Raw genomic sequence first — 26,827 nt, 5'->3', positions numbered from 1 at the left:
AACAGGGGATGATTAGGGGGTCAGAATGGATAAGACTGTGCTGGGCCATTTAGCCAGGACATCGGGAAGCACACTTCCCTTTTCAAAAGATGCCCAGGGATCATTTTATGAGCACAGACAGTAAAGATCTTGGTTTTATGTCTAATCCAAAAAGCATCGCCATTTTGCAAGCATAGTGTCCCTATTACTATACTGGGGCATTGGGACCCACATAGACCACAGCGTAAGCATCACCTGCTGGCATCACCAACACCCTTATCAGCAGGAACCCAAGCTTTTCCTAGATAGTCTCAAATCCAACTACTGGCCCGGCCCAAAAATGCTTTGTTTCAGATGGATTGCTTAATCTGAAGTACAGGTGGTATAACTATTAACCATATGTTATCCACCTGTGGTCACAAGTACACAATGGATCTATACAAATGTCAAATTTAGATATTAAGTACCAAGGTCTATACTTCAGCGATAGTCAGATCCACATTGGGAGGCAGCTACAAATGTTTGCTTCCTTCTCAAAAAAAATATCAATGCCAGACTCTTCTACATATGTGCATTTTGGTTTCAAATTCAAATATGCCCACAGAAGAGCTACATCATAATGCCTTTTTTCTAATCCCATCCGTCCTTCTTTCCAACCCACTTTATCCTGAGTAGGATTGTAGGGAGGCTGGAGCCTACCCCTGCAAACATAGGGAACATGGCAGGAACAAATTCTGGACAGGGTGCCAGTCCATCACAGAGTGAAGGCAGAACCAAATGTACACGTAGCCGCAACAATGAACAGTTTAGTTTTGGTCCAGTTCACCTGAACTTAAACATCTAGTCCAGTTGTGAACTGCGGGACCTGCTACAATATTAGGTTTATGTTAAAACTCCGAAATCGCAACAGGATCCACGGTCAATCTGAATGTCTGCTTCGGTCCAGATCCGGCATTCATTCGAATCTTGTATCGAATTCTCATCTCATTTTAGTGAGTATCCCTAGTAATTTCACATTGACTTAATTTCTCTACTGATGTTCAGATCTAAATTCCAATCAGGGCCTGCTGTAATTCTACGATTCGGTTTCGATCGGAATTGGCGCGACTGCTAGCTAAAGTCCAAGTTTTGGTTCCGATTCGAATTCGGAACACAATTCCACACCTAGGTCTCGATCGTATTTCCGTCGAGGTCTACTGTAATTCCACCATTCGGTTCCGATCCGACTTTGCGCTAAGGCCCACTGTAATCCCTCGCAGTCGATGGCTAGTTGCTGCTGCGGCTGCAGAGTCTCTTCCACGCTCTCCCCTCCTCTCTCTTTCTCTCCGTGTGTGTGTGTGTGTGTGAGTAAGTGAGTGCGTGTGTGTGTATGTGTGTGTGTGTGTGCGCGCGCTGAGCCCAGGCTGTGCGCAGCTCCCTGCGGGATCAGAGCGCTCCCCCGCCGGGACTCGACTCTCACATCCTCCTGCTGGGACTCGGCTACATTCGCAGCCAAGCCGCCTGGCTTTATTATGTGTGTGTGCAGTGCAGCCCAGGCAGCGGCGAGAGCAGGAGGCGGAGGGAAGGCGAGAGCCAGGACAAAGAAAAAGGGAGAGCGCGGCTAGCAAGAGGAGCCGCGAGTGCAGAGCCAGGGCTGAAGAGAGGAGCCGCGACAGGCTGCTTCCAGACACTAGCTAGCTGCTGGATTCGCCGTGTCTCGGTGCGCGTTGCTATCGGACACGCTCCGTCATTGCGCTCCGTGGGACAATAGCCCGTGTGCCGTCCGCAGCAGCGCCTCCTCCCGCCGATCTACAGGTTGATCCGGAGCTGTTGTGGAACAAGTTGAGAAGGAGCCCGCCGTCCTCTTCCGCTTCTCCCGAGCCTCGGGAGCGGCGCGACACGGTGGAAGCTGCCGCATTGCAACAGGCGGACGAGGGAGCGAAGCCACTTACTGGAGCTGCGACGGGACCGACGCTAGCGGGATATGTCCAGGCGCAAGCAGGCCAAGCCGCGCTCAGTGAAAGGTGAGAGCCGCACGAGTGAGCGAGTAGCAAGCGAGCAGGGAGCGAGCTGTGTGTCCCGACCGCCGTGGTGAAGCGGGAGTAGGAGAGGGAGGAGAGAAGGGGCGGCGTGAGGGGGGCTTCTATCGGGCTGCTCTGAGGCGGGAGGTCGAGCTGCATCAGACACGGGTAGGGCAGGACAGCGCAGTTCCCTCCTTCTCGAAAACTGGGGATCGGTGGCAACTTTTCCCAAAGTTTTTTGTCGGCTTGCCGATAAAGGACGTTCGGGGAGATTAAATTTAACAAAATGTTTGAACCTTCGTGCTTACAACCAAGTTGACAGATAGCGCTGTTGACCCCCAAACTTACGCCCGGTAGTTGCATCGTTACGCGCAATTTCCTAGCATAACGGATCGGCGCGCCTTGTCGTGTCCAGGTCCTTGCTTACACTGCTATGCGTTTCCGTTGCTTCACCCATCTGCCTGAAACTTAACACTAAAATAGACACTTGTTTTCAACCGTAGACAGTGTTACCAGTAAGCCGGTTAAGATCTCTTATTTTTCACAGGGATGATCATACTGGGATCTATAGGATCGTATGGCAAATCCAGTTTCAATTGAGCATCGCGATACTGCCGTCAACACGAACATACCCCCTATACTTTTGGCTCAGACCTCAGACACATGGTCACATGACTGCCCACTGCCCCCCTGCGGTCCACTAGCCCCCCACCCCACCGCCTCCCACCCCCACCGACCTTGACAGGACACAACAGACAGAGCACCCTGGGGGGATTGCAGAAGGGAGGTGTCCCATTACACAGGGGCTGTGGTTACTTTGGACAGGAGGAGCGTCCTGCTGTGGTCAAGCCTTATGTAGAATCCAAGCTGTCAGATGACCAGCTGCAGTTAGTTGTCGTCCAAAACGGAGGGGTTTTTGTACTTGAAAGCTCCAAGCGGCAGCCAGCTAAAGTGTTTAGAAACCTCAAGGAGGCGTGTGTAACTTTCTCAGTTGCAGCATCTGCTGGCGTGCAGTTTGTCACCCTCTTTTCACCCCAGCCATTCCTTGTCTGCTTGGCCACAACACGGCCCTTAAAGTGGATGTGATTCCTGGTCATTAGTCTGCCTTCTCGTGTGCAGTGATCTGAATCGTTTGTGGTCCATCATATGCATGCCAGTCCACTCTGCTTTGAGGGAACAGCTTTGTGATGCCTCTGTGGAGTGATGGTTCGTCAGACACACAGTGATGTTTTCTTTCCGCTTTTCATCATGGATTCATCCTGATGTTTTAAAGAGTGTGCAGGGTTCTGTGAAGGAGGCTTCTTAAGCCAGAGAGGTGCCGAAACTGATTGCTCAGTGAACGGAGCAAAGGTCTCTTTCATCACTTGAAGAGCCAGCTGCGTGAGGGTGACGGTCCACGTTCCCATGGAAACACCTGAGTCCCCTGTGATATTAGCTTTGTGCTTGTTGACCACTATGCAGACCATCTTGACCCCCCCACCTCCCTTCCCCCAATGCCCCTCAGGACTTTCCTTACTTGTCTAATTAGAGGAGACTCGGGCAGCAGCTGTGGGTGCAAGAATGAAGACTACTTGGTAAGTTGTGCCATTTCACTCTGGCCCTTTGTCCACTCGGGCTGCTCTTCATCTCATTTTTTTCATTTTCGGAAATGAGAACTGCTTCCTTCTGGATTAGTGGCCACTGCTATCCCATACTTTTTCTGTTTTGCCACATGTGAAGAGATGAGCAGCTTGTTTTGCTCTGTTTTGGATTATTGACCAGCAGGGCCTTGTCCTTTTCTTTTACAGTCACGGATGAGAGCCTTCCCTCTAGGCTAAGGTTACAATCCTGCGAGAAATGGGAGGGCTACTGGAGATAAAAAGGCAATCAAGTCCTCTCTGCTATGCTGTTTGGTAGATTTGATGCCATATTTTAACTGTAATATGTACAGCAGTTTATATTTCAGACGGTTTCAGTTAATGTCATTTTTTCAAACCAGTTCACTGACCGATCGCCTATCATAGCATTATGTTGCTGCAGAGTACCCTCTATATTGTTGCTTCGTATCCATTATTCTCATTTTGGTTTCTGATTATCACTGATTCTCACCCTAAGTGGGCACAGAGGATGGTGTGGTTTTTCTTAAGATATGTTAGAGGAACCTTAGCATTCTCAGACCTACTTAGTCAATTCAGGGTTGCATATTGCGATTGCACATCTTTCAGCACTGACTGCAAAGCAGGATAGCAGTCCATCGCAGAGCCCACTCACACTTGCCAGTGGGCAAGTTTAGAATAGCCAATAAACCTGACTAGCAGATCTTTGGGAGTGTAGCAGGATGAAAACCAATGTGGGTTCAGATAGAACCTGCATACTCCAGCCACCAACTGAGCTAGAAGCAAACAATACTGTATTGTTTCAAAATCTTTGAGATCTGATTAGCCTGGTGGGCTGGTTATTTCCTAAGTGATAATAGGCAGTGAAGTAGAGTATCATGCTTTTGCTATTTTAAAATATTCATGTATGACTTCTAGTTGAGGGTGTCTGTCATAGCCTGTTAAGTAACCTGACAGGACAAAACATTTTGCAAAGTGGTGTCCACTATGAAACAGGTGAGCAATATGGTGTAAAAAATTTGCAAGAAGGTGCTCTCCCATTCACCACGTTCTCGGCAGGTAATGCATATATCTTTACAGTCTTACGGATTTTGGTTGCCCGATTATTGCTTAACACTTTGCGAGACCAAAGCTTGGCTGTGAAATGAAGACTCTCATTTGTAGTTTCCTGACTGCCATTGCCGCTCTAATTCTGAAAAAGATTGATGGGCTGAAGTTTCTTCCTCCGTTCTTGTCTTTAAGAGCTTCATCCCATGTGGCATACTCACTTGTCCTATTCCCAATTAACCTTGGTATTACTGTTCAGTCTCCTATGTACAGTACATTATTGTTTTCCTCACCTGGCATGGCTCCTTCCTTCCTTCCTTCCTTCCTTCCAGCCTTGTGGATGAGGTTACTTTACTGGGATGTGTGTTGATGTAGCAGATTCAGTAGAAATCATTTGGCAGGCTCTTGGCTTTTTCTCAGGTAGCCAGCAGTCATGTTTACAATTTGCTTTTATATAATTAAAGGTTATTCCTAGGTAATGGGGACTGGCTGGCTTTGTGTTACAGCGTGATGTCAAAGATGACAAGACTAAGTGACATTTACTTTTACTGTCTGATTAAAACCTTGGATTGTTTGTCATACTTGCTTCTGCACACAGTGGTGCTACTGTTATCTGTGCCTTTTTTTCTGTTCTCTGTGATTCACCTTCATAGCAGGTGCGTTTTGCCTTTATGAGTTTCTTCCATTTCTTATCTTCTTGTACCAGTTTATCTGCTCGTGGAAATCTGGTGGTTTAGTAGTTCAGTGTTCACATAGCTAAGTTCTTGGGTTTTCTTCTCAGCTTCATAGTCAATTACTACACACCAAAAGTCACATGGAAGGAGATTAGGGAGTTAAACAATTGAGCGTCTGCTATCACACGGAGCTGTCATCTGCTTGTCCAGCTGCAGGGATGAAGGAGCAGTGCAGCCTAGTGGTCAGAAGTATCGGAGTATCCTGATCAGCCTGTTCCCTCGGCTCAGTGTCTTTATTTTTTCTGCAGCCTTTGTCATTAAGCAGCTCTTTCCTGCTACTGTGGGTGTTCCTTAATGTTTAATGTCCACTTGGATCTCATGAACGTGGGCCATTCAGGTGGTATCCCTAATGTTGTTTCGGTGTAATTGTAGGCAAGTTTCTTTCTGGCCTATAAACAATTTGTTTTAACATAGGGGAAGCATTGTGGCACAACAGATAGCACTTGTGCTTTGCTCTTCCAGGACTTTAATTTAGTTCTCCTCTCTGCTGCTGTGTAATGTGCATGCTGTCTTTGTGTCCCAGTGGTGTTCCTCTCAGCTGCCAGGCTTGTGCTCTTTATAAGCTGGCTGGTCATCAGCAGGTATGTGAGTGTGCCTTTACTCCTATTTAGAAGTGCTTCCTAGTTTGGAATCTTAATGCTTCCTGGATTGAGTTCCTTTAGTTTAGAGGGTAGAAGTGGAAGAAATGATGGATAGACAGGTGGATGTCCCATTGATTGATTTTAGGGTTGCATGTGTGACTTCCATGGTGACGCTGAGTAAATGAGCAAAGTTACCAGTGTGTGGTCGCATTTAAGAATTATGGAAACTTTTTTTATATTGCACCTTTCCATAGTGAATGTCATACTTTACACACGAAGATCATTGTTCCCGTGTTTCTACAGCTGAAGCCCTGGTAGCTTCAGTAGTTTGTTCATATATAGCTATATTTATACTCTTTTAGTCAGTCCTAATTTTGATTTGTTCTGGCATATCTCACACAGATTCTATTTTTTTCTTGCTCTTTAAACCACAACGTTTTTTAGAATTCATTTATTGAACAAGGAAAGAGATTCACATTTGAATTTCAATTCAGATTGCATTCCAGCCTTTGGAATGTGACCTGTGTGTGGATGCATGCATTCATATTTTTGAAGTTGGGGAGATTTATTTTATTTCCTTTCCATACCACTCTGTGCACCTAAAGTGTATTCTAGTTTATCAAAAGTGATTGAAACTGCGGGAGCAACCGAGATGTGGTGTATTTCATTTTATTGTGGGTGGCTTCTCTGCAGGCAAAAATAGAAAACTGCCCATGTTTAAAGAATAATCTGCTTGTATGGCTTAGAAAGGCTACACATGCTCTTGTTTGCTAAGCAAACCAAAAATTAAAAGGACAAGAAAAAATATGTCCAGGTACTCACCTTTGTCTCACCTTTCAGTTTCCTACCTCTTCATATGAGAGTCACTTCTGTTCTTTTTGGAAATGTGAGCCTAAAATTCAGAACTTAAAGAAAAATGGGATTTATGCTGTCAGACCTGCGGTGTAAGACTGAGACAGTCATCCTGTGCTGTTCTTTATGACCCAGCATAGTGGCCACTTTGCTTTCTGAAACATTTTAATTTTATATTGAGCTTTTGAAAAATGAATATAATTGCAAATTGTGGCTCTGAGCTCTGAAAGAAAGGCGATGTGACTTGCTTAGTGTGAGAATGAACGAGTTAGTGGCGAGGACTGCACAGAGAACCTTCTGCTGCGCAGTCCAACACCTTCACCACCAGGGGGCTGCTGTGGATGCACAGCTCATTGCTTTTTTGCTTGTCGGTGTGTGAATTCATAAGTTAACAGTGTAGGGTGTCAGTTTTACATTTCTGGTTATTTTTTGTAACTTAGTTTTACTCATTTTGGCTGTGATTGACAATTTTGGTTTACAAAGAAAACAAGTTTTGAAATTGTTATTATTATTATTTCTTAGTTGGCTGATTCCTTTATCCATGACGGCTTAAAGCATTTGAGTTATCATTGGTTTTTCCAGTTGAACCACAGGCAGATAAAGTGACTTTGTTATGGTCACACTCTGTAAGTAGCGGGATTTGAACCCTTAACCTCAAGGATTGAAATCCAAAGCCTTAACCACTACAGTATACCTCACTGCCTGCCAATAATATACAGGGGTAGGCAAAAGTAGATTTACAGATGTAAGTATGCGAAACACAAGTTTTTTTTCTAGTAGTATTATTTCTTGATGAACAGTTACCCAACAGGTGGATAGGTCGATGAGGGCCAGTGGAATAGCCACCATGATCATCAGACCTCACCCCGATGAACTTTTTCTTTTGGGGTGTTCTCAAAGATTAAGTCTTTTCACAAAAACCATACTGTGAATGATATGATTTGCTACATAAGAGAAGCATGTCAAGAAATCGATGGCAATAAAGAACTCTGTGCCAAAGTTTGCTTGAGTGTAGCAAGTAGACTACAAGAATGTGTAAATAATGAAGGCTGGCAATTTGAGCACTTTAGAGATTGTACTTAAGTGCACTGTGCCATTGTGACATTATTTTGAATCAATAAAGTTAATAAAGCTATTGTAATAATCATAGCCTGCATGTTTTTTTTTCCATACGAACATCTGTAAACCTACTTTTGCCCCAACTCTATATAATAATAAGTAATATCTATCTATCTATCTATCTATCTATCTATCTATCTATCTATCTATCTATCTGTCTATCTATCTGTTATATAGTGCCTTTCACATCTATCTATCTATCTATCTATCTATCTATCTATCTATCTATCTATCTATCTGTTATATAATGCCTTTCATATCTATCTATCTATCTATTATATAGTGCCTTTCATATCCATCTATCTATCTATCATATAGTGTCTTTCATATCTATATCTATCTATCTATCTATCTATCTATCTATCTATCTATCTATCTATCTATCTATCATAGATATTCTGCTAATCTTGGCAACTTGCTGCATGTTAACACTTGTAAGTAAGAACATTACTGTCTTCTGTGTATATGAGAGTACTTACCTCTAAACCTCATGTCCGGTCTGTCTGTCAGTTGAGCAACACTGCACTACACAGTTGATGTCTCTGTGTTTCTGTCTTTATTTAAAGCAAGACTCAAATTACAGTGAAAGAAGAGAAATGTCAGAGGAAGAAACAACAACAATTATTTATATAGCCCATTTTCATACAAATGGATAAGCCCAAAGTGGTTTACAAGAGGAAGAAAAAATGTTTATATGAAACAAAAACAAGATTAGGCAGCACTAAGCAACAAAGAATAAATTAAGGTCAGATGGCTTAGAGGTCTGAAAATAAATAAATAAATAAATAACTCCAGAAACCACATCATTTGAAACAAAGATGCCCACGACAATAAACATCACTCTTCTTAGGGGCAGCAGTCATGCAGTCTTTTAACCAGAACTGATCACCAATTTCAGTGCCAGCCTCTGTTATACGTAACCTAACAAGAAGGGGCAGGCGACCTAATCATCATACATCTATTAGTACATTATCAAACCATAATACTATGAAGTCTGTACTTTTTACAATCAACCAATATAAACAAAAAAGAGAAATATATCAAACATAGTACAGTTAAATAAAAATCCACATAATGTTTTAGAGAATGTAATGCAACAGATGTCATAAGTAACATAGTTGGCTGCTGAAGATATGTCACATGAACAGATAACTGACTTGTGGGATAGGTGGCTTATGTGGTTTTCTAGATGTGTGCTACTGGTCTCTGGCCATTTAGTCAATGACTTTTTACTATAACCAGTGATTATAACTAACCAACAAGTGAAAAGACAAATTAGGCAGAGTTAACATTAATATAGTCGGAACAAAGAGTTGGATGGAAAATCAAATAAATCAAGGGATGCCTGATCATAAAGTGAACAAAAGTTAAAGGGCCTTTCAGATGAGATCTCAGCCAAGCCTGGCATATAAATTCTAGAGAGTAAGAGAGACAAATAATTGGTATAACAGAGTGCCCCTTGCTGGGCATCTGATCATGGAAGCAAATGCCAGAAACACTGCGTAACATTCCCAAGCCTGCTTAATCTATTTCAGGGTCTCAAGGGGCCAGATCCTTTCTCGGCATTAGCAGGTGCAAAGCAAGAACTTGGGTAAGGCCTATTTGGAATTGTTAATTAACAGACACAGAAAAAGTGCAGACTGCACATACAGTAGATATAGATCGGACATGGGATTGGAACTAAGCATTCAGGATTTGTGAAGTATCAATATCAACCACAGCATCATCATGAGTTATTGAAATATATTTAAGTAAGCATAAAAGGAGGCTTTCCTGCCCCACTGAGCCTGATTGCACAGTGTATGGGGCTGGCTTACCCATTTGTACATCTTCAGACACAATGACTCTCGTCTTGCTTCTCTCTTTCTTTATGTTTTTCTCAGAAAATGACTTGCCTCTACCTTCCTGACACTTAACCTTTGCTCCTACTTCCCTTTAGTCTTAGTGGATCTGGCAGGAAGTAGCCGTTTAAACTCCAGCTCTGGGTCGTTTCCATGTCCGTTTCCTTGGTCAGAGTCACTTTGGTTCCACTGCACTCCTGGGCCTATTAAATTGGAGCAGATGACTTTTGTGGATACTTTCTCTCTATAACTGGCATCAACATCCCACATGAGCTTCATTGCTGACACGTTTCGGCTTGCAGGCAGCATGGTGTAGTGGTTAAGGCTTTAGACTTCAGACCCCTAAGGTCGTGGGTTCAAATCCCACTACTGACACTGTGTAACCATGAGCAGGTCACTTGTCTACCTGTGTTCCAACTGGAAAACCAAAAGAAATGTAACCAATTGTATATAAAGTGTTGTAAGTCTCCTAGGATAAAGGTGTTAGGTCAAATTCAACTTATTGCTGCCTAAGCTACTATGGACTTTCTGAAGCTGGTACTTCCGTGGTACACTCTGCAGTCACAAGTTACTGACCCCAAAGAATGCTGTCTTTCTCCATTCATATTGGGTTTTTGTCAGGTGCAACTCCTGTCCTTCCTCTGAACTGCCCAGCAAAGTAAAGACAAGGAACTACATAGTGAGGCTTTGGAAACACACATTAGGCTGGTGTTATAGGATGCTGGATGCCAGAAGGTTTATACAGAATAAGATATTTAAGGGAATTCTATGATTTTGTAAGACATCCACCTATTTTAACATTTTTCTGTCCCAGTTTAGAACTGTTGTCACCCAAAAGCATAGGACAACAAAGCAGGAATCGTCCTTGGGGAGAATGGCAATCTATTTCCACAACATTAGTTTGTTAGAACAGTTGTGACAAGAACAGGCAATTCAGCCCAATTAGCTTGTCTATCCTGTTCATGTAGATTGTCCAAAATAACCTCAAATTGACATCTGATGATGCATAAAGTCCTCCTCTCTGCCCCACTACTTAGTCATTTACTCCATGTGTCTATGATTCTTTGCATGAAGAAAAACGTTCTAACATTTGTAAAATATCTGCCTTTAAAAACTGTATCCCCCTGTTGTTGTTGCAGAATGTAATTTAAAGTAACCACTGGTATCCACTGTCCTAATCCCTTTAATAATTTTCAACACTCAAGTCGTGTCACCCCTAAATCTCTACTTGCTTAAACTGACAAGGCTCAATTCTTTCAATCTCTCCTCATAACTCCTACCTCTCAGTCCTGGACTAAGGCTAGTCGCTCTTCTCTGAACTTTCTCTAGTGCTGCTGTGTCTTTTTTGTAAAACTGCACACATTTCTCTTATTCAGGCCTTGCTAGTGTATTATATCATTTGAGTATAACCTCTCTTGGCTTGCTTGCTTCTGTTCCCTGTCTGGATGTAAATAGTGACCAGGCCACTATGACTCCTAGGTCCTTCTCATAAAGGGGATTTTTGACATTTCAGACCTTCAATTCTGTGTATAAATGTAACATTTCTTACATTAAGTTTCATCTGCCGAAGCTTGTTTGCCGTTACTCTGTAACACTTTAGCCGACTCTGCGTCATCTGCCTTTCCACCCAGTTTGGTATCGTTTTCAAACTTAACCAGGTTATTTATTATATTCTTCTCCAGATCGTTTATGTATATTAAAGGGAGCAGCAGCCCCAGGAATGAGCCCTGAGGGACTCCACTTTTTATTATCACCTAATTCTGAAAAAGTTCCCCCTCACCATCATTCTTTGCCTTCTGTGTTTGACCCAATTTGTAACCTACCTACACACCATACTTTGAATTCCCACTTCTTTTAGTGTGAATGCCGTAACATATCTCTGTGCATTTAATGCCAGACCATTTTAGACTCGACAGCTACCCTGGCATGCACACCTTTGGGACAAAGGTGGAAAATTAGAGCTGCTGAAAGAAGGAAACTAGAGTCTTCTGGAGCCACGATGCAGCAGTGCTAAAATTCCTGCATGCATAAGGCAGGCCAAAATCTGCAACTTGTCCCATTCTATCTACCCAGAATAGAACACCAGGCCCTTGTGTTGTTTCTACAAGTATAGCCACGCTAGTACTCTTTAAGTGAATGTCTACAGCTGGGAGTAGATATGGCTGCATGTCTTGAGCTATTGAAGGAAACTACTGTCGCATAACCCAACCTGATGTGCCTCATCTTAATTTACACTGTCCTCCTTGAGTTTTCTGCAGAAACTGGCTCCCGTTTGGTACTGACAACACTACCGACTTGTGACTCTGACAGCATGATGTTACGTCACCATGGTGACCAGATGCTCGATCTCTTTTTGAGGCTTCAACTTGTTGATGAAGGCCACTGAGCAGCACAACGTGAGACTGGAAAGCAGTTACCTGGCCCAGCAAAAAAGAAGGAAGAAAAAAAAAAAAAGCATTATCTGCCCAGTTGGTAGATACACCATTTTATAAGCAACACTTGCCCCTCCAGTCCTTTTCTCTTTTGTTTTCCCCCACTCATTTTTTGTGATGATATTTGTGAAGCAAAGATCTGCAAGTGTAATATATTCGCTGATAAACGTATTTGGGTAATCGGCTTCCCACTGGCGACTGGGCTCAGACAAACAGCAGGCAGATTCTCAACACCTCCCCATTGGCATACAGCTCACCCCCCCGCTGCAGACGGCTCGAGATACCTCTGGCTGCTGTTGTTCATGGCCTCGCAGAGAACTGTGACCCACTTTCCCCAGCAACTGGGCTGAAGAACCTCTAGGAAACTTAGGTTTTCTTTTTGAATTCTGAGCTTACAGAATCCAGGGTTTCCAGTTCTTGTGACTGTCTTTCAGACATAATGGTATTTTGTCATGTCATTGTTACCTTTTGGCAGCATTGTGTTTGCTCTTTTTTCTTCCTGCACAAATAATTTCAAACAGGTTCAAAATGCTGTTGCTGGATTAAAGCTGTGGACCCCGTAAAGCAACCATGTAAGTCCATGGCTAGTGTGACTATACTGGCTTTCTGTCAGTTTGGAATCATTTGTTTCATAACCAGTTTTTAAGTAGCACTTTTCACAGACTGCTTTTTTTAAGCGCAGTACAGCAGGCAATATTAGTTTTATATTGCCTCCCGGCCTAGGCAATGTGGTGTAGCTGCTAAATTGCTAGCTTCTAAGCCACAAGGCTGCTAGTTTAATCCCTGCCTCTGCCTTAGTGTGTAGTCACTTAACCTGAATGGGCTTCATTTTGTAAACAACATACAGTACAAAAGTACAATATCCTCGTTGTAAATCACTTTGATAAAGGAATCAACCTAATATACTGTAGCTGTTGAGTTCTTCATATATATACTCAGCAAAAAAAGAAACGTCCTCTGACTTTCAACTGTTTTTACTTTCAGTAAACTTAATGTGTAAATATTTGTATGAACACTAAAAGAGTCAACACCATAAGACATAAACTAAAAATGTTTCACAATGTGTCCCTGAATGAAGGGAGGCTCAAAATCAAAAGTACCAGTCAGTATCTGGTGTGGCCACCAGCTGCTTGAAGTACTGCAGTGCATCTCCTCCTCATGGACTGGACCAGATTTGTCAGTTCTTGCTGTGACTCTTCCACCAAGGCACCTGCAAGTTCCTGGACATTTCTGGGGAATGGCCTAGCCATCGATCCAAATCGATCCCGCTCCAGGGTACAGGCCTCGTGTAACGCTCATTCCTCCGACGATAAACACAAATCCGTCCATCACCCCTGGTGAGACAAAACCGTGACTCATCAGTGAAGAGCACTTTTGCCACTCCTGTCTGGTCCAGCGAAGGTGGGTTTGTGCCCATAGGCGGCGTTGTTGCTGGTGATGTCTGGTAAGGACCTGCCTTACAACAGGCCTACAAGCCCTCAGTCCAGCCTCTCTCAGCCTATTGCGGACAGTCTGAGCACTGATGGAGGGATTGTGTGTTCCTGGTGTGACTCGGGCAGTTGTTGTGGCCATCCTGTACCTGTCACGCAGGTGTGATATTCGGATGTACCGATCCTGTGCAGGTGTTGTTACACGTGGTCTTCCACTGCGAGGATGATCAGCTGTCCTTCCTGTCTCCCTGTAGCGCTGTCTTAGGCGTCTCACAGTGCGGACATGGCAATTTATTGCCCTAGCCACATCAGCAGTCCTCATGCCTCCTGCAGCATGCCTAATGCACGTTCACGCAGATGAGCAGGGACCCTGGACATCTTTCTTTGGGTGTTTTTCACAGTCGGTAGACAAGTCTCTTTAGTGTCCTGTGTTTTTAGAACTGTGACCTTAAATGCCTACTTTCTGTAAGCTGTTAAGGTCTTAACGACCATTCCACAGGTGCATGTTAATTAATTGATTATGGTTAATTGAACATGCATGGAAAACATTGTTTAAACCCTTTACAATGAAGATCTGGAAAGTTATTTGGATTTTAAAAACATTATTGTTGAAATACACAGTCCTGAAAAATGGACGTTTCTTTTTTTGCTGAGTATAGTTGGAACAGAGCACCCCCATCCTCCCGTTTGCCATCATGAAGAGTTTTCAGTTATCTGTAGTTTTAATGTATAGTCTGATTTTTCCTCTTGCATCTTAAGACGTGTGCAGTCAGTTAGCTGAAGTGTCTCCATTTGTGTCAGTAAACTGTGGGTTTACAGTTTTTAGTGTTTAGTTTACAGTTGTTTGTAAACTGTGGCACTGTAGACTATGGGTTGTAGATCAAAGCATGCATTACCATACTGAAGATCCTGCTGTTCACATGCCAAGGTCCAACTCCAAAATTCAACTTTTTTGCTATACGTTTTTTATTTGTTTTATGAATTAGTGGTAGCTGAGGAGCTGGACTGGAATCTCCAGGGTTTGTAGTAAGAATGTTAGTCTTCATGGCAGATGCTGAAGAAAGTAAAGATTTAATAAAGAGAAGGCAGCGTGAATTGAGTTGACGAAGTAAACAGGAGCAGTCTAATGTGTTAAGCTGTCAGTTTTTGAGAGGCCCTAGTTCTTTGTCTAGCCATACCCGTTATCACTTCCAGAAATCCAAAGGTGGTTCACTGTCAATACCAGACTGTGATACACTTGTAGCCCTCGACTACTCAGTGTTTCTCCTTACCATAGACAGTAATAACTCTTTGCCTACTGTTTTGGCTTGGCAGCCTGGATTGGGAAGTACTATATGAACCAGCCAGCTTGGTGATGATTCCTGTTCCAGCAGACACAGTCTGGTGCCATTTCATCTAGTTTTGAAGTCAAGCCAAGTGGACTGGATCTCTTTGCCAAGCTTTTGGGCCTCCTGAGATGCTCAATGGACTTCTTGCTTATGCTGAGTTCCTGCCTGTACTTTGTCCTGAATTGAGATAACTGCCCCTTACTACAGTTGATTCTGTGTTTAGAGCCGACAAACCTTGAGTTGCTTCTCATCTGGTGGAGCTGTTAGTGACTGGTTTCTTTGAGTCATCGTGTGAGGCATCTGATTCATTGCTGATTGAGCTGGATTGTTGTTATGGGTCTCTGGACTTGACTGTGTGTGTGTGTGTGTGTGTGTGTGTGTACAGCTCATTGACCCCGTAGGGTTAATCAGGCCTTTCTGCTGTGCCCTTTAATGAGACTTTGATGAAGTGGTGCTCACCTGGATCCAAGTGATGCCAACTGCTACGTTATTAGATGCTGTGCTCTTAAACTACAGTATATGGTCAAAGGTATGCGGACACACCTTAAAATTAATGCGTTTAGGTATTTCAGCTGCACCTATTCTTTCAGGTATATAAAATAAAGCACATAACCATGCAGTCTCCATTGACAGTAGAATGGATCATACTGAAGAGTTTCAGTGACTTCAAATGTAGCACTGTCATATAATGCTACCTTTGCCACAAATCGGTATGTGAAACGTTTGCTCTGGTAGGTCTGCCCCAGTCAACTCTAAGTGCTATTATTCTGAAATGGATGTGTGTCTGGGAAAGACAACAGCTTAGCCCCCAAATGGTAGACCACACAAACTCCAGCAGGACCTCCCAGTGCTGAAGCAGGTAAAAGTCACCTGCCCTCTGTTGCATCACTCACAGCAGAGCTCCATACTGCCTCTAGAAGTAACGGTAGCAATTGAACTCTGGCATCTGGGGCTTCCTGAAATGGGTTTTCTTGGCCGAGCAGCTGCACACAACCAAAGATCACTATGTGCAATACCAAGCATCGGCTGGAGTGGTTTTGAAGTACGCCACTATTGGGCTCTGGAGTCGTGTAAATGTGCTGTCTGGAGTGGTGAGTCATGCTTCACTATCTGGCAGTCTTACAGATGAATCTGGATTTGGCAGATGCCAGGAGTATTCGTACCTTCAGGACTGCTGCATAGTGCCTAGTGCAAAGTTTGGTGGAGGGATGATGGTCTGGTGGTGTTTTTCAGGGACTAGGGTAGGCCCCTTAGTTCCAGTGAAATATACTGTTGATGGTAGAGCATACAAAAGCATTTTAGACATGCTGCGATATCCAATGAACATACTGTATATAGGCATTCACAAATGTTTGAATATGTAGTGTATTCTAGGATAGGATGTTCTGCTGAGTCCCAGTATCTATATATTGGTGAAGATGAGGCTACAATGCACTGCTGTGCACCCAGAAGTAAATTCTGCTGTTTCCTGTTCACAAAATCAGACTGTGATGTGATGTGCTGCGAGGCTCCCCAGGGCTTAACGCTGCTGTTTTTCTATAGATGAAATAAGGCTGTGATGTACTTTTAGGCTCCCGTATCCGAGTACTGCTCTTTTACTGTAGACATGACTAGGCTGTGAAGCATCATGAGGTTCCCGAGAGTTAAATGCTGCTCATTGGTATAGGCGAAGCTTGATGGCATAGACTGCTAGGCCTGTGCATCTAAATGCTTTTCTTTTCTTTAGTCAAGAGCATGCTGCGATACGCAGCTAGGCTGTGCCAGAATTAAATGCTTCACTTTCATACAGATGAGCCTACCCTACAATGCACTTGTAAGTCCCTGGATCTAAATGGGAGACTATAGAAGGCTGCAACGCAATGCTAGGACCTGCCAGAGTGAAATGTTTCTTTTGTATAGGTGAGCCCATGCTATAAAACAGTACTATGCCCATAAATCTCAATGCTGCTCTTTACTATTGACAAGGACAAGCAGTGGTGTACTGCTAGAGCTTGCCATACTGAAGTGCTTCTCATTTGTGTAGAAAAGCCTATGCTGCCAAGCACTTGTTTGCCACCTGGGTCTACATGCTGTTTTTTGTATAGGGGAAGAGCAGGTTGTGATGCCTTGCTAGGCCTTGCCTGAATAAAATAATTCTGTTTTGAATAGACAAGCCCACACTTTTGTGCACTGCTATGTCCCTCAAACTAAGCGAGACAAGAGCAGACTGCGATGCCCTACATAAACTTAAATGTTGCTCCTTGTTGTATGCCAGGTCGGGTGGGTGGCACTGGGTGGCTCTGCAGGATATTTCAGTTGTACACTTGCCAGCTGTGTAACATTTTAAAGAGGGCACAGCCTCTTCTGCATTTTAGAACAAGCTTGAGTTAAGAGGTTTTCTGAAGTCCTGGATGTGTGGATAACAATTTTGGGAATGAGGTGTGTGTGGAATGGTCTGGATTGATTTTTTGAGAGTCTGACCCACGATTGACATCGGTTTGATTTTTTTGCCTTGCTGAGACTCCAGAGCACTAGGACCACTCCATACTGCAACAGTAACCATTCTTTTTGACTCTTATGGATGAACACTGCCAAAGAGCAAACATAAGTTGGGCCTTTTGACTTGGTACTGGATTAAAATGAATGCTTCCAGTGACACACTGACTAGCCTGCTTATCGTTGCTGTGCCTTAAAGCCTAACAGTCTGGACCAGGAGGTTGTGCTTGGGCTGCTTAGCCTCACTGGGTGTTGTCTTGGGGTGTCTGCTCACTGGTATAGTGCGGACTCTGGATTACTTTGCCAAGCCTGTATGCCTTCATTGATGCTAGGTGGAATGTTTTTTCAGTATGTTATGGAGTGATGTGACTGTTTCTGCTGAAGATCTGACTAGACTGACATTCTTTGCTTAGTGTTTGGGCTTAAAAGTCTGACCCGGGAGGTTCTATAGGTGCCATTTAGAATGGTGCTGATCTGTTTCTCCAGCATACTGAGTACTGTGCCTTTGCACTGAGGTTTAGAGCCAGCACTTTGCTTCCTGCTTTAGTGCTGACTGGACTGGATCTGATCCTGTTCATAATTTGTATGACAGAATTTCTAGGAACAGCCAAGGGTTGGAGGGAGTCCAGCTTGCTTGACCTCAGCCTATTTTCTTATTTATGCAGATGGTGTGGCTCTGTTGGCTTCATCAAGTGATGACCTCAGGTACACACTGGAGCAATTTGTAGGTGGCTAGTGTCAAGCAGTTAGGATAAGAATCGGCACTCCTAAGTCATAGGTCATGATTCTCAGCTGGCAAAGGTGAAGAGCCTTCTCCAGGTTGAGGACAAGGTGCTACCTCAAGCGGAGGAGTTTAGGTATCTTGGGTTCTTTTTCACAAGTAAGGGGAGAAGGAATCAAGTGATAGACTGGTGGATCAGGGCAGCATCTGCAGTTATGCGGACGTTGTACCAGTCAATCATGGTGAAGAGAGAGATGACCCAAAAGGAAAAGATCTCGATTTAGAAGTCAATCTGTGTCCCTACCATGATCTGCAGCCTTGTGCCTTAGCATCTGGCCTGTCTACATGTCTAAGCTAGATCTTTGGTTTGAATCCCAGTCAGTCAGTTTTCCTGACATTTTGGAGATTGACTTCATCAACTTTGATGGATCTTAAAGTTAGGTGTCTTGTTTCTGCCTTGGTGCAGATATACCCAATTTCTTTGTAGGTGTCTGCGGTGGCTCTGAGACTATGGATCAGCACAGTTCGAATCCAGTTAATCTCAGAAGTGACTCTACTCCATTAGGCACTTGAGCAAGGCCCTTAACTTGCAATTGCCTCATCCTGGGTATGGCATTAATCTGCAAGCAGGTCCTCCAATTTACAGGGAAAACCTGGGGGTTGGTGGCAGGATTGTCACTCCAGCCACCTTAAACATCCCCACACTGTTCCAGTATGGTGCTGAGGTGTCACCCGTTGCATGGCAGGGTTTTTTTGTGTGGTGGATGCAGGAACCTGCTATCAGCACATGCTCCAAACCTCCTTTCTGTTTGGTCAGGGACCCAAATGTGTGCCAGGCCAATGGCCCTTTTTACTATGTCCCAGAGTGTGTCGATGGCTGCCTTGTTTAGCAGTTGATGGAAGTTTGTTTCTTTGCTACATCTTTTGTCTTGTCTGAGATGATGTTATTATTGGACATAAAAGATGCAGCTTTTATGGGCTTGCTTGAAGTGAGGTGTCTGTTTCTAACTTTAGTGCTGACTTACCAGATTGTTCTCATGGGCTTCTGATTTGAACTGTATGTCTTTTGATGGTTCCTACACCTGATAGTCTCAATTAGGCCTTTCTATTGTCTTCTAGGTAAGGTGATGAATTGGCTGTGTGACTTAGCTGAGTCTTTGGATGGATCCCAGTAGATCTGTGCAGTAATCTGGGCCTTTAGGAGATAGGATCTGGAAGTGTTGATGGGTCATGAAGTGTTGTATCAGCCCTAGGCTGTTTTGTTCTTGACCATTTATAGATCCGTTTGTGCATCCTTGAAATGAGTTGTCTGTTTTCTGGCTTAGTGTTTACTTAATGGATTGCTTTTCTGTGTCTCTAAGGTGAATTATGTTTCCGTGCAGGGCACCTGGAGCTGATAGGCTTGATTAGGTATTTCTTATAAGTAACAATCCCCAGTTGTAGAAGGCAAGCTGACTACACCGTCTCTTGACCTGGCTGTCTGCATTGAGAGGTCCTGTTGGGGACCTTGAGTCATCAGTGTCACTCTGGTCTGTGGCTTTCCAGTTTATCGGATTGTTTACAGGTAACCTGCCGTCAAAGCCCCTGACCCATTAGGATGACGAGGTGGCTGTCAGCATAGGTCTTCTTCTTAAGCAATCCGAAGAGCACCATTAAGTGCAAAATGAACATCTTGAATAGCATCATGAGCGAGTCTCCAGGGCCAGACAAACAATGCTTGCGTTCGTCTTGCTTCCTGTAAAAGCCACGCAGCCTTTAATAAATTAAACCTTCTTTAGGAATCACAATTAAAAATGTGTGTTCTAGTGTCCCAGGTGGTTCGGGCTTTTGTGGGTAAATTGTTTCCAGTTCTTGTGAGCCGATTCTGTAGCGCTTGTTTGATCTCCGCCTGCGCACTTTGCAAAGTGTGATCTTGCAGACGCCGTTGCCTGCAGCAACTTCGGCAACATTAGCACACAATAATGTAACAGCTTAACACTGCTTAACAGGCTCGAGAAATGCAAATAACACGACATATTTTTAGCCGTGAGAGCGGTAATTAACATTCTGAATTTCAATACAAAAATAAATTGTGTCAAGGATGTGTACCTACCCAGGGGGGTAATATATAAAATGTATAAAATTTTAATCACTTAAGTTTTTCAAGCTACAAACAAAGGTTATTGTGTTCTGCTTGTGTGCTCTCTAACTCTCAGGATGGTGTACCTGAGCCGGGAAGGCTTGGCAGGTTTTGGTCACTCCACCTCCGTGCTGCAGGGCTCTGTGGAGCTGTGGCCAAATGAAGGTATCAAGTGCTGAGCTGGGATAGCTGTCCAGATTTGGGGAGGCATTTGAAGGTCAGGAGGAAATCACACATCATGCTTGGTCCGCCAGTAGAGTAGGAAAAAGCTTTTCTTTAGCCAGGATAGTGCTTGCTTAAACAGGAGCATGAATGAGGCATTCATTTAAGCCTAGAATGTTGCAGTGAATCCATTCTGTCGCTTTGTGCTGCTTTTTTCTGGTATGCCTGAGGGTATAACAATGGCTGAGTATGACTTCTTTGGTCTACCTGTTTTTAGGTCAGATAGAATTCAGAAATCATTACACTGGGGTGCCTAAGTGGGCCAGGTGGAGTCCAAACCATGCTGGTTTGGTCATTTTAGCTTGTGCTGTACGCTATGACTAAAATCATCAGCTGTGTGAAGAAGACTTGTACCTTGTATACTCTACCCACAATGCATGAGCTCAGGATGGATGAACTGCAAAATCAAAACCGTCATTTGAATGTTGCCACTTCAGAACTGCATACAAAAAGTGTCTGCATTGTACTGAATTGGAAGTACTGTAAGTACTTTATACAGCTCTCTATATAGGGGAATTTGAATTTTTGGATAATATTAATAATTATGGCTTGCCCTTGTGTGTTTGTGGACTTCATCTGTGTCATGGAGGTTATGGAACAGGGCTTTACACCACACCATTGTCAAAGTAGTTCCTTAAACTGTGCTTGCTTCACAATCTTTACAATGTTGATGTAAGAATAATCAGTTGTACACTGTACATTAGTGTTCAGAAGTTTGGAATCACCCAGAAATGTTCATGTTTTCGATAGAAACTGTAAAAGAAAGAGGGGGCAACTATAAAGAGCTAGGGTGCCAAGATAGCCATCCTGTATAACTGGATGCAGCAGATAGTCAAAAAGAACACACAATTATTGCAGATGCGAGTTCAAACAGAAGTGGCAAAGATGATGGAGCTCCTGGGTTTCAGACCTCCCGGCAGGAAGAGGTGGGTCCAGGTACATGGACACCGGAAGTGATGTCAGAGGTGTTCTACCCATTAATCAGCTGGTCTGCAGAGGGAAGAAGAGAGAGCGAGGCATTAGGAAAAACGCCAACCTGTGGTGTGGCAGTGGAATTGCAGTCAATAGAGCTCTTCAGTTTGCCCTATGTGCACACATGTGACAAAAGGCATACTTATTTTTTTTATCAAGGGGCCATCAAATTGATTAAAACTATAGCCTGGATATTTTTTTTTACCAATGTTGCAAATGGCTATTACTGCTGAAAAGCCTTCATTTCACAAAATGACAATAGACTTCTGTGTTTCTGGAGAACACCATTTTGGTCTAGTCATTTTCAAACCCAGAATTGATCTGTAGGTATGCTAGTATCTTGCTGCCCAAGGAAAGACAATTTATTTGCTTTTCTGAACAGAAAAAACAGGTTTCATCTATGCTATCACAATCACTATAGTTTCTCTAATAATCAAAAGCATTTACACATTATTAATTAAGGATGAACTAAAGACCATGACACATCAGATGAGATTGCCAGCCATTTTCGGTTGTAGGCTTCATTTATATAACCTTGGAAAGCTGGAGGCAGTCTGCAGCAAGCACCTGTGAAGGTCAATTTCATTGTATGATATACCCAGCAACTTACTCCAGCTACTCCATAACTTTCCCTAACAAAATGGAACAGAAGAGAAGCCTGTCTGTCTGCTGTCTCGTATTTTACATAACAGCAAAATTGGGGGAAAAAAAGAGAAAAAACATAATTGAGATTGTGGTTGAACTTGCCATACCTTATTACCCCTGGAAGGTCAGTATGCAGTTGCTAAATTTGACATGCTCAGCAATTTCAGTCCTGCAGTTCGCCATGATCGAGGTAGGGATGTTCAAGAGTCTGACTTACCCAGTGTCTAGAAGTCTCATAATGTGACATTGGGTTAAGAAAATGTATTGTAAGGAATCAGACCTTAACAGTCATGTAAATAATAAATTGCAAATCCATCATTTGAAGCACTAATAGCTATTTGCAATATTAGTAATAAATGTTCAGGCTATATTTTTAATCAATTTGATGGCACCTTGATTTGTTTGTAAAAAAAAAAACAAACAAAAAAAAAAACTGAACATTTCTGATTGAACTTTTGAATGCTAATCCATAAGCATTTGTAAAGGACCTTGTTGTAATAATGTTTGATATATGAAGGCACTGTATAAATAAAGTAGTTTCATCTTTGTGACATACAACTCAGTTTACTGTGAGTATCTTTAACCAGTTCTCACAATCTTTGTCTTTTTGTTTTAAAAATAGAGAGGAGAGCTCCATTTATCTATAGAAAGTGTAGGCTCCTAAGGAGGGTTTCACTTTCTCATTGGGTTTACAGGGTGTTCGTTTAGTCCCTGTCCTGTCATTGATGATAGATGGGCTGGCAAACAAGAATCCAAAGCCCCAACCCCCTTTTCCCACCCCAGTGCCGGTGCATCTTCACCTTTCCAGCAGGAATTGAACTGGGCCCTGGCTCACTTGGGGACAGTTCTCCTTCTTAATTTTTTTTTGTGTTTCGAGTGCAGATGTTTAAATTCTCCAAACAGAGAAGCAATAAATGTATTTTCAAAATTCCCTCTTGGTGTGTTGGTCTGAACTGTTGCTGGAAACCTGCCTTCATTCATCAAAATGCTGAAATCTTCACTTACTTGTTTTGGTATTTTACTTACTTCCCATAGGGATGTAATTTGTGACATGTGTAGTGATATGCGTGGCGCAAAATTATTGGCACTTCTTAAAAATGGTCCGTTTGTTAGGCATTGGTGGAAGCTCTACGTTAAAATCCTGACTTTTACTTCTTCCCATGGCCAACAAATAGTAAATGTAGACAAAATTGACTATACTTTTAATGCCCACATGCAGCACACAATAAGTGTGTGCACAATAAAGAGTGTAATTAAAAAAAAATGGATTGAATTGTGTGCCTCCAAAACTTTAAAGCTTCATAAACATAATTGGGAAAGAAATTTTGCAATGGCATGCCTCTACTTGCCTCGTCTACCACAGGATGGGGTGCCATCTTCATGATACCACTTCAGTTTACTTGCAGATCCTATCATGTCCATTACATATACTGTATGTCTAATATACTGTCCGTGTCATTTCTAATAAATACTGAACTGAATATGATTTAAGAGTTCAGTAAATTATTCTTTTAAATCTGTCAGTTGCTTTTTCTGTGGTGAGGATTATGTGTTCATCCTCTTTATGTTGTTTGTAATTGTCTGTGTGAACCCTGAGTGCAGTGATAATTGTTATCTGCAAATGTTACTTTAATATGTCACATCAATATGTCAAATCTATCTATCTATCTATCTATCTATCTATCTATCTATCTATAGATAGGGTGGTAAGTTACGCTGTAACTTAAGTTTATTACATAGAAAATCACCCGAAATATCCCAGACCATCGAGAAGTGTGTGAACAGATGACATAAAGAATCGTCTTTGCGCCGAACTGGAATTGTCCCCACGTAGATCAAAGTCATCCAGAAGATCTGGATCTCCATAATTAGATCTGGACCACCCTGTATGTATCTATCTATCTATCTATCTATCTAGACTTTTGATGGTCTAGGACCACATTAGGAGTTATTTACTACGCGTGCCCAGTGCTGCTATGATAGTCTCTAGACCCTGTGACTTTAAATTGGAAGAATCCCTGCAGATAATGACTTGGCAATATACACTTTACGTGATTGCATGTATATTTGTGTGTGTATATATGTGTGTATATATATATATATATATATATATATATATATATATATATATATATATATATATATATATATATATATATATATATATATATATGTAATGCATCATCTGTTGTTATGTATTTTATAATGCATGCGATAATAAAATGTGCTGCATTTTTCATTCCCTCAGATGGTACAGCACAAACATTAGCACTGCTATTGAGAATCATATACCTAAAACTGAGGCAGCATACAAATTGACACTATCAATTAATAAAGGAAAATTTAAATAGAACGATATAGGAAACAAAAAAGAATGACAAAGGACTGGCTAATCTCATTTGAGTCCATTATCCATTCTAGTAATCTCCTTTCATTAATGTAGCAAAATGAGAGTAGGAATACATCATGTAAACAAAAAACAAATTCCATTAATGGCTATAAAGAGGGCATTCTGGCCTCCTGAGATCTGAGTTTGAGACCCCCATGGTCAAACCATTAGGTAGTTTCTTCTGTGTGATTGTCAGTGGACTTCAATGGGATTAGTACCTCCTCCACCAGCCTTTTTAATTTCCTATTACTTTTGCCTGTGAAAATTTAATTTATTATGTTATAGTGTTGGCTATTTATATAGCATCTGTTGGAATGAAGATTGCAATGCATTAGAAGTGGCAGTTTGAGAGTGACATTGCAGGTATGGTGGACTACAGCTCCACTGTCTTGAAATCATTTCAAATAGATGACTTCACTTAGATTTAAATACCAGACCAGAAGTGCATGAATTATTGTGGACTTGGTGTGCATTTGTGTGGTGGGAAGGAATATGTTTGTTTGTGTGTGTGTGTATATATATATATATATATATATATATATATATATATATATATATATATATATATATATATATATATATATATATATATACACACATACACACACAAACATATTCCTTCCCACCACAAGACTAACAAGTAAAGTTAGAAAATCATATTTTCTTCCAGCTTTATCCACTTTTCGGCTTTACCTGTAACATATATATTGTGTGTGTATATATATATATATATATATATATATATATATATATATATATATATATATATATATATGTGTGTTTATTTAAATTTCAAATCTGGGTCAAGGGAGCTTTGCCTTTATCATACATTTTATGTGTGCTTGTCTTTCTCTCTGATGTGCTTATTTTGATTGTTTGTCCTTTTCTGAACAAACAAGTAAACTGAGATTTCCAGTGCTGCACAGGGACTACCCAAGCCAGAGACAGAAATTCAAAAATCCAGACCATTTTTTTATGGTGAAGTGGTGGGAATGATTTGGATCAGTAATGTGAAATTACAGTTGATGGGAAACTTATTATATGCATATTGTTATTAATATGTTGCATTGTTTGGCAGGAAAAGCAAAAGAGAACAAAAGGATAGTATAGAGCCCAAAAAGCTCAGGGTTGCAATTAATCCCAGGACTTGATGACAGAAAAAAAAACATAAAAGCACATTTAGCTGATTGTTGCAAGGGGCAGAACATGCTGTAGACATCCAGAGGAGAGCAAAAGGGTAGACAGCCCTAGCCAGTCTAAAGATATGTTTTCAATAGATGCCAAAACAGAAGTAGAAAGTGAGAAATCGGGATGACCTTGGATGACAATTTCCTAGTTTAGGGCCAAAAATTGAAAAGTAGCATATATTTTTATGTCATCTGGAAGCATGAAAGATATTTGTTAGACATAAGCAGAAGTGAGATTTTCTGAAGGGAGAAATCACAGATTGGAGGTGGTGAGGAACAGACGTGTCATCAACTGAATACTTACAACAAGATGAGGTAACAAAATAAAATAGCAGTGCAGGTGGAAGGATTGCCAGAGAACATCAGTCAAGCAGCAGTTTTCTGGGTAAGATGGAGAGGGTGAGGAGTAGTTGATTTAGTACATTTCAAGCAGAGAGTTAGAAAAAGAGGCAGAATAAGATGCTTAGTGGTATGGATAGAGATGAAGTTTCATATCATTGGGTTGTTGAACACAAAGGAAGGATATGGCTTAGATAATGAGGAAATGTGGCAGTTCAAAAAGAGACAGGATGGAATTTACAAAATCTTACCAGCTCCTGTCCGGCAAACACTTTTTCGTCACATCCCAAAGACCTGCTTTTTAGTTAACTGATGAATGGGGCATACTGTATGTATGTGGAAATGTGGCCTGAAATGGACAGGAATCCAGTCTAAGGGTGGATTCCATCGTGCACACCATATGGTCAGGATAGTATTCAGTTTTTCATTTTCTTTAATGAATAAAGTAGACTCCGAACCAGAAGAGTGAGTAAATTGATAGTGGCACTCCACAAAATAGTAGGAGACAGTAAATGTAAAGTTAGATTTGTAATCCACACGATACATGTGATTTTATTTAGTGTAAATGGTTAAGAAGTTAGGCCCATCAACCATTCTCTTCAACCCTGTAATATATTTTGGGATGGGAATTCAATAGCACAGTGAAAGAAGTTATGTGGACAGACTTAAACACTTGCGTGAAATTGATGTGGTGTGTCATTTATTTACATATAATTAAAAAGAAGGAGCCTTTTTATGGATGTTTAGTGTATTGTTTCCCTTCAGTTTCATTATGATTTTTTTTACATTGTCAGGACTACAAACACCTTCAGCTGGGCTT

At 42.0% G+C, this 26,827-nt stretch overlaps 1 protein-coding gene across 2 annotated transcripts in view; it reads left to right on the top strand.

Moving 5' to 3' along the window:
• Positions 1-1,364: 1,364 nt before the first annotated feature.
• Positions 1,365-26,827, top strand: part of znf423 (zinc finger protein 423) — a 144,623-nt gene continuing 119,160 nt past the window's right edge. Inside the window, exon 1 of one of the 2 annotated variants that reach the window (XM_039762864.1) lies at positions 1,365-1,982. In XM_039762864.1, the coding sequence (XP_039618798.1) occupies positions 1,943-1,982 (40 nt within the window). In that variant the 5' untranslated portion in view covers positions 1,365-1,942. The remainder of the gene's footprint in view (positions 1,983-26,827) is intronic. The other variant, XM_039762862.1, reaches the window with a different exon arrangement.

This window comes from Polypterus senegalus, chromosome 9 (genome assembly GCF_016835505.1).
Source record: "Polypterus senegalus isolate Bchr_013 chromosome 9, ASM1683550v1, whole genome shotgun sequence".
Lineage (NCBI taxonomy): Eukaryota > Metazoa > Chordata > Cladistia > Polypteriformes > Polypteridae > Polypterus > Polypterus senegalus.
This window is presented reverse-complemented; position numbering and strand designations above follow the sequence as displayed.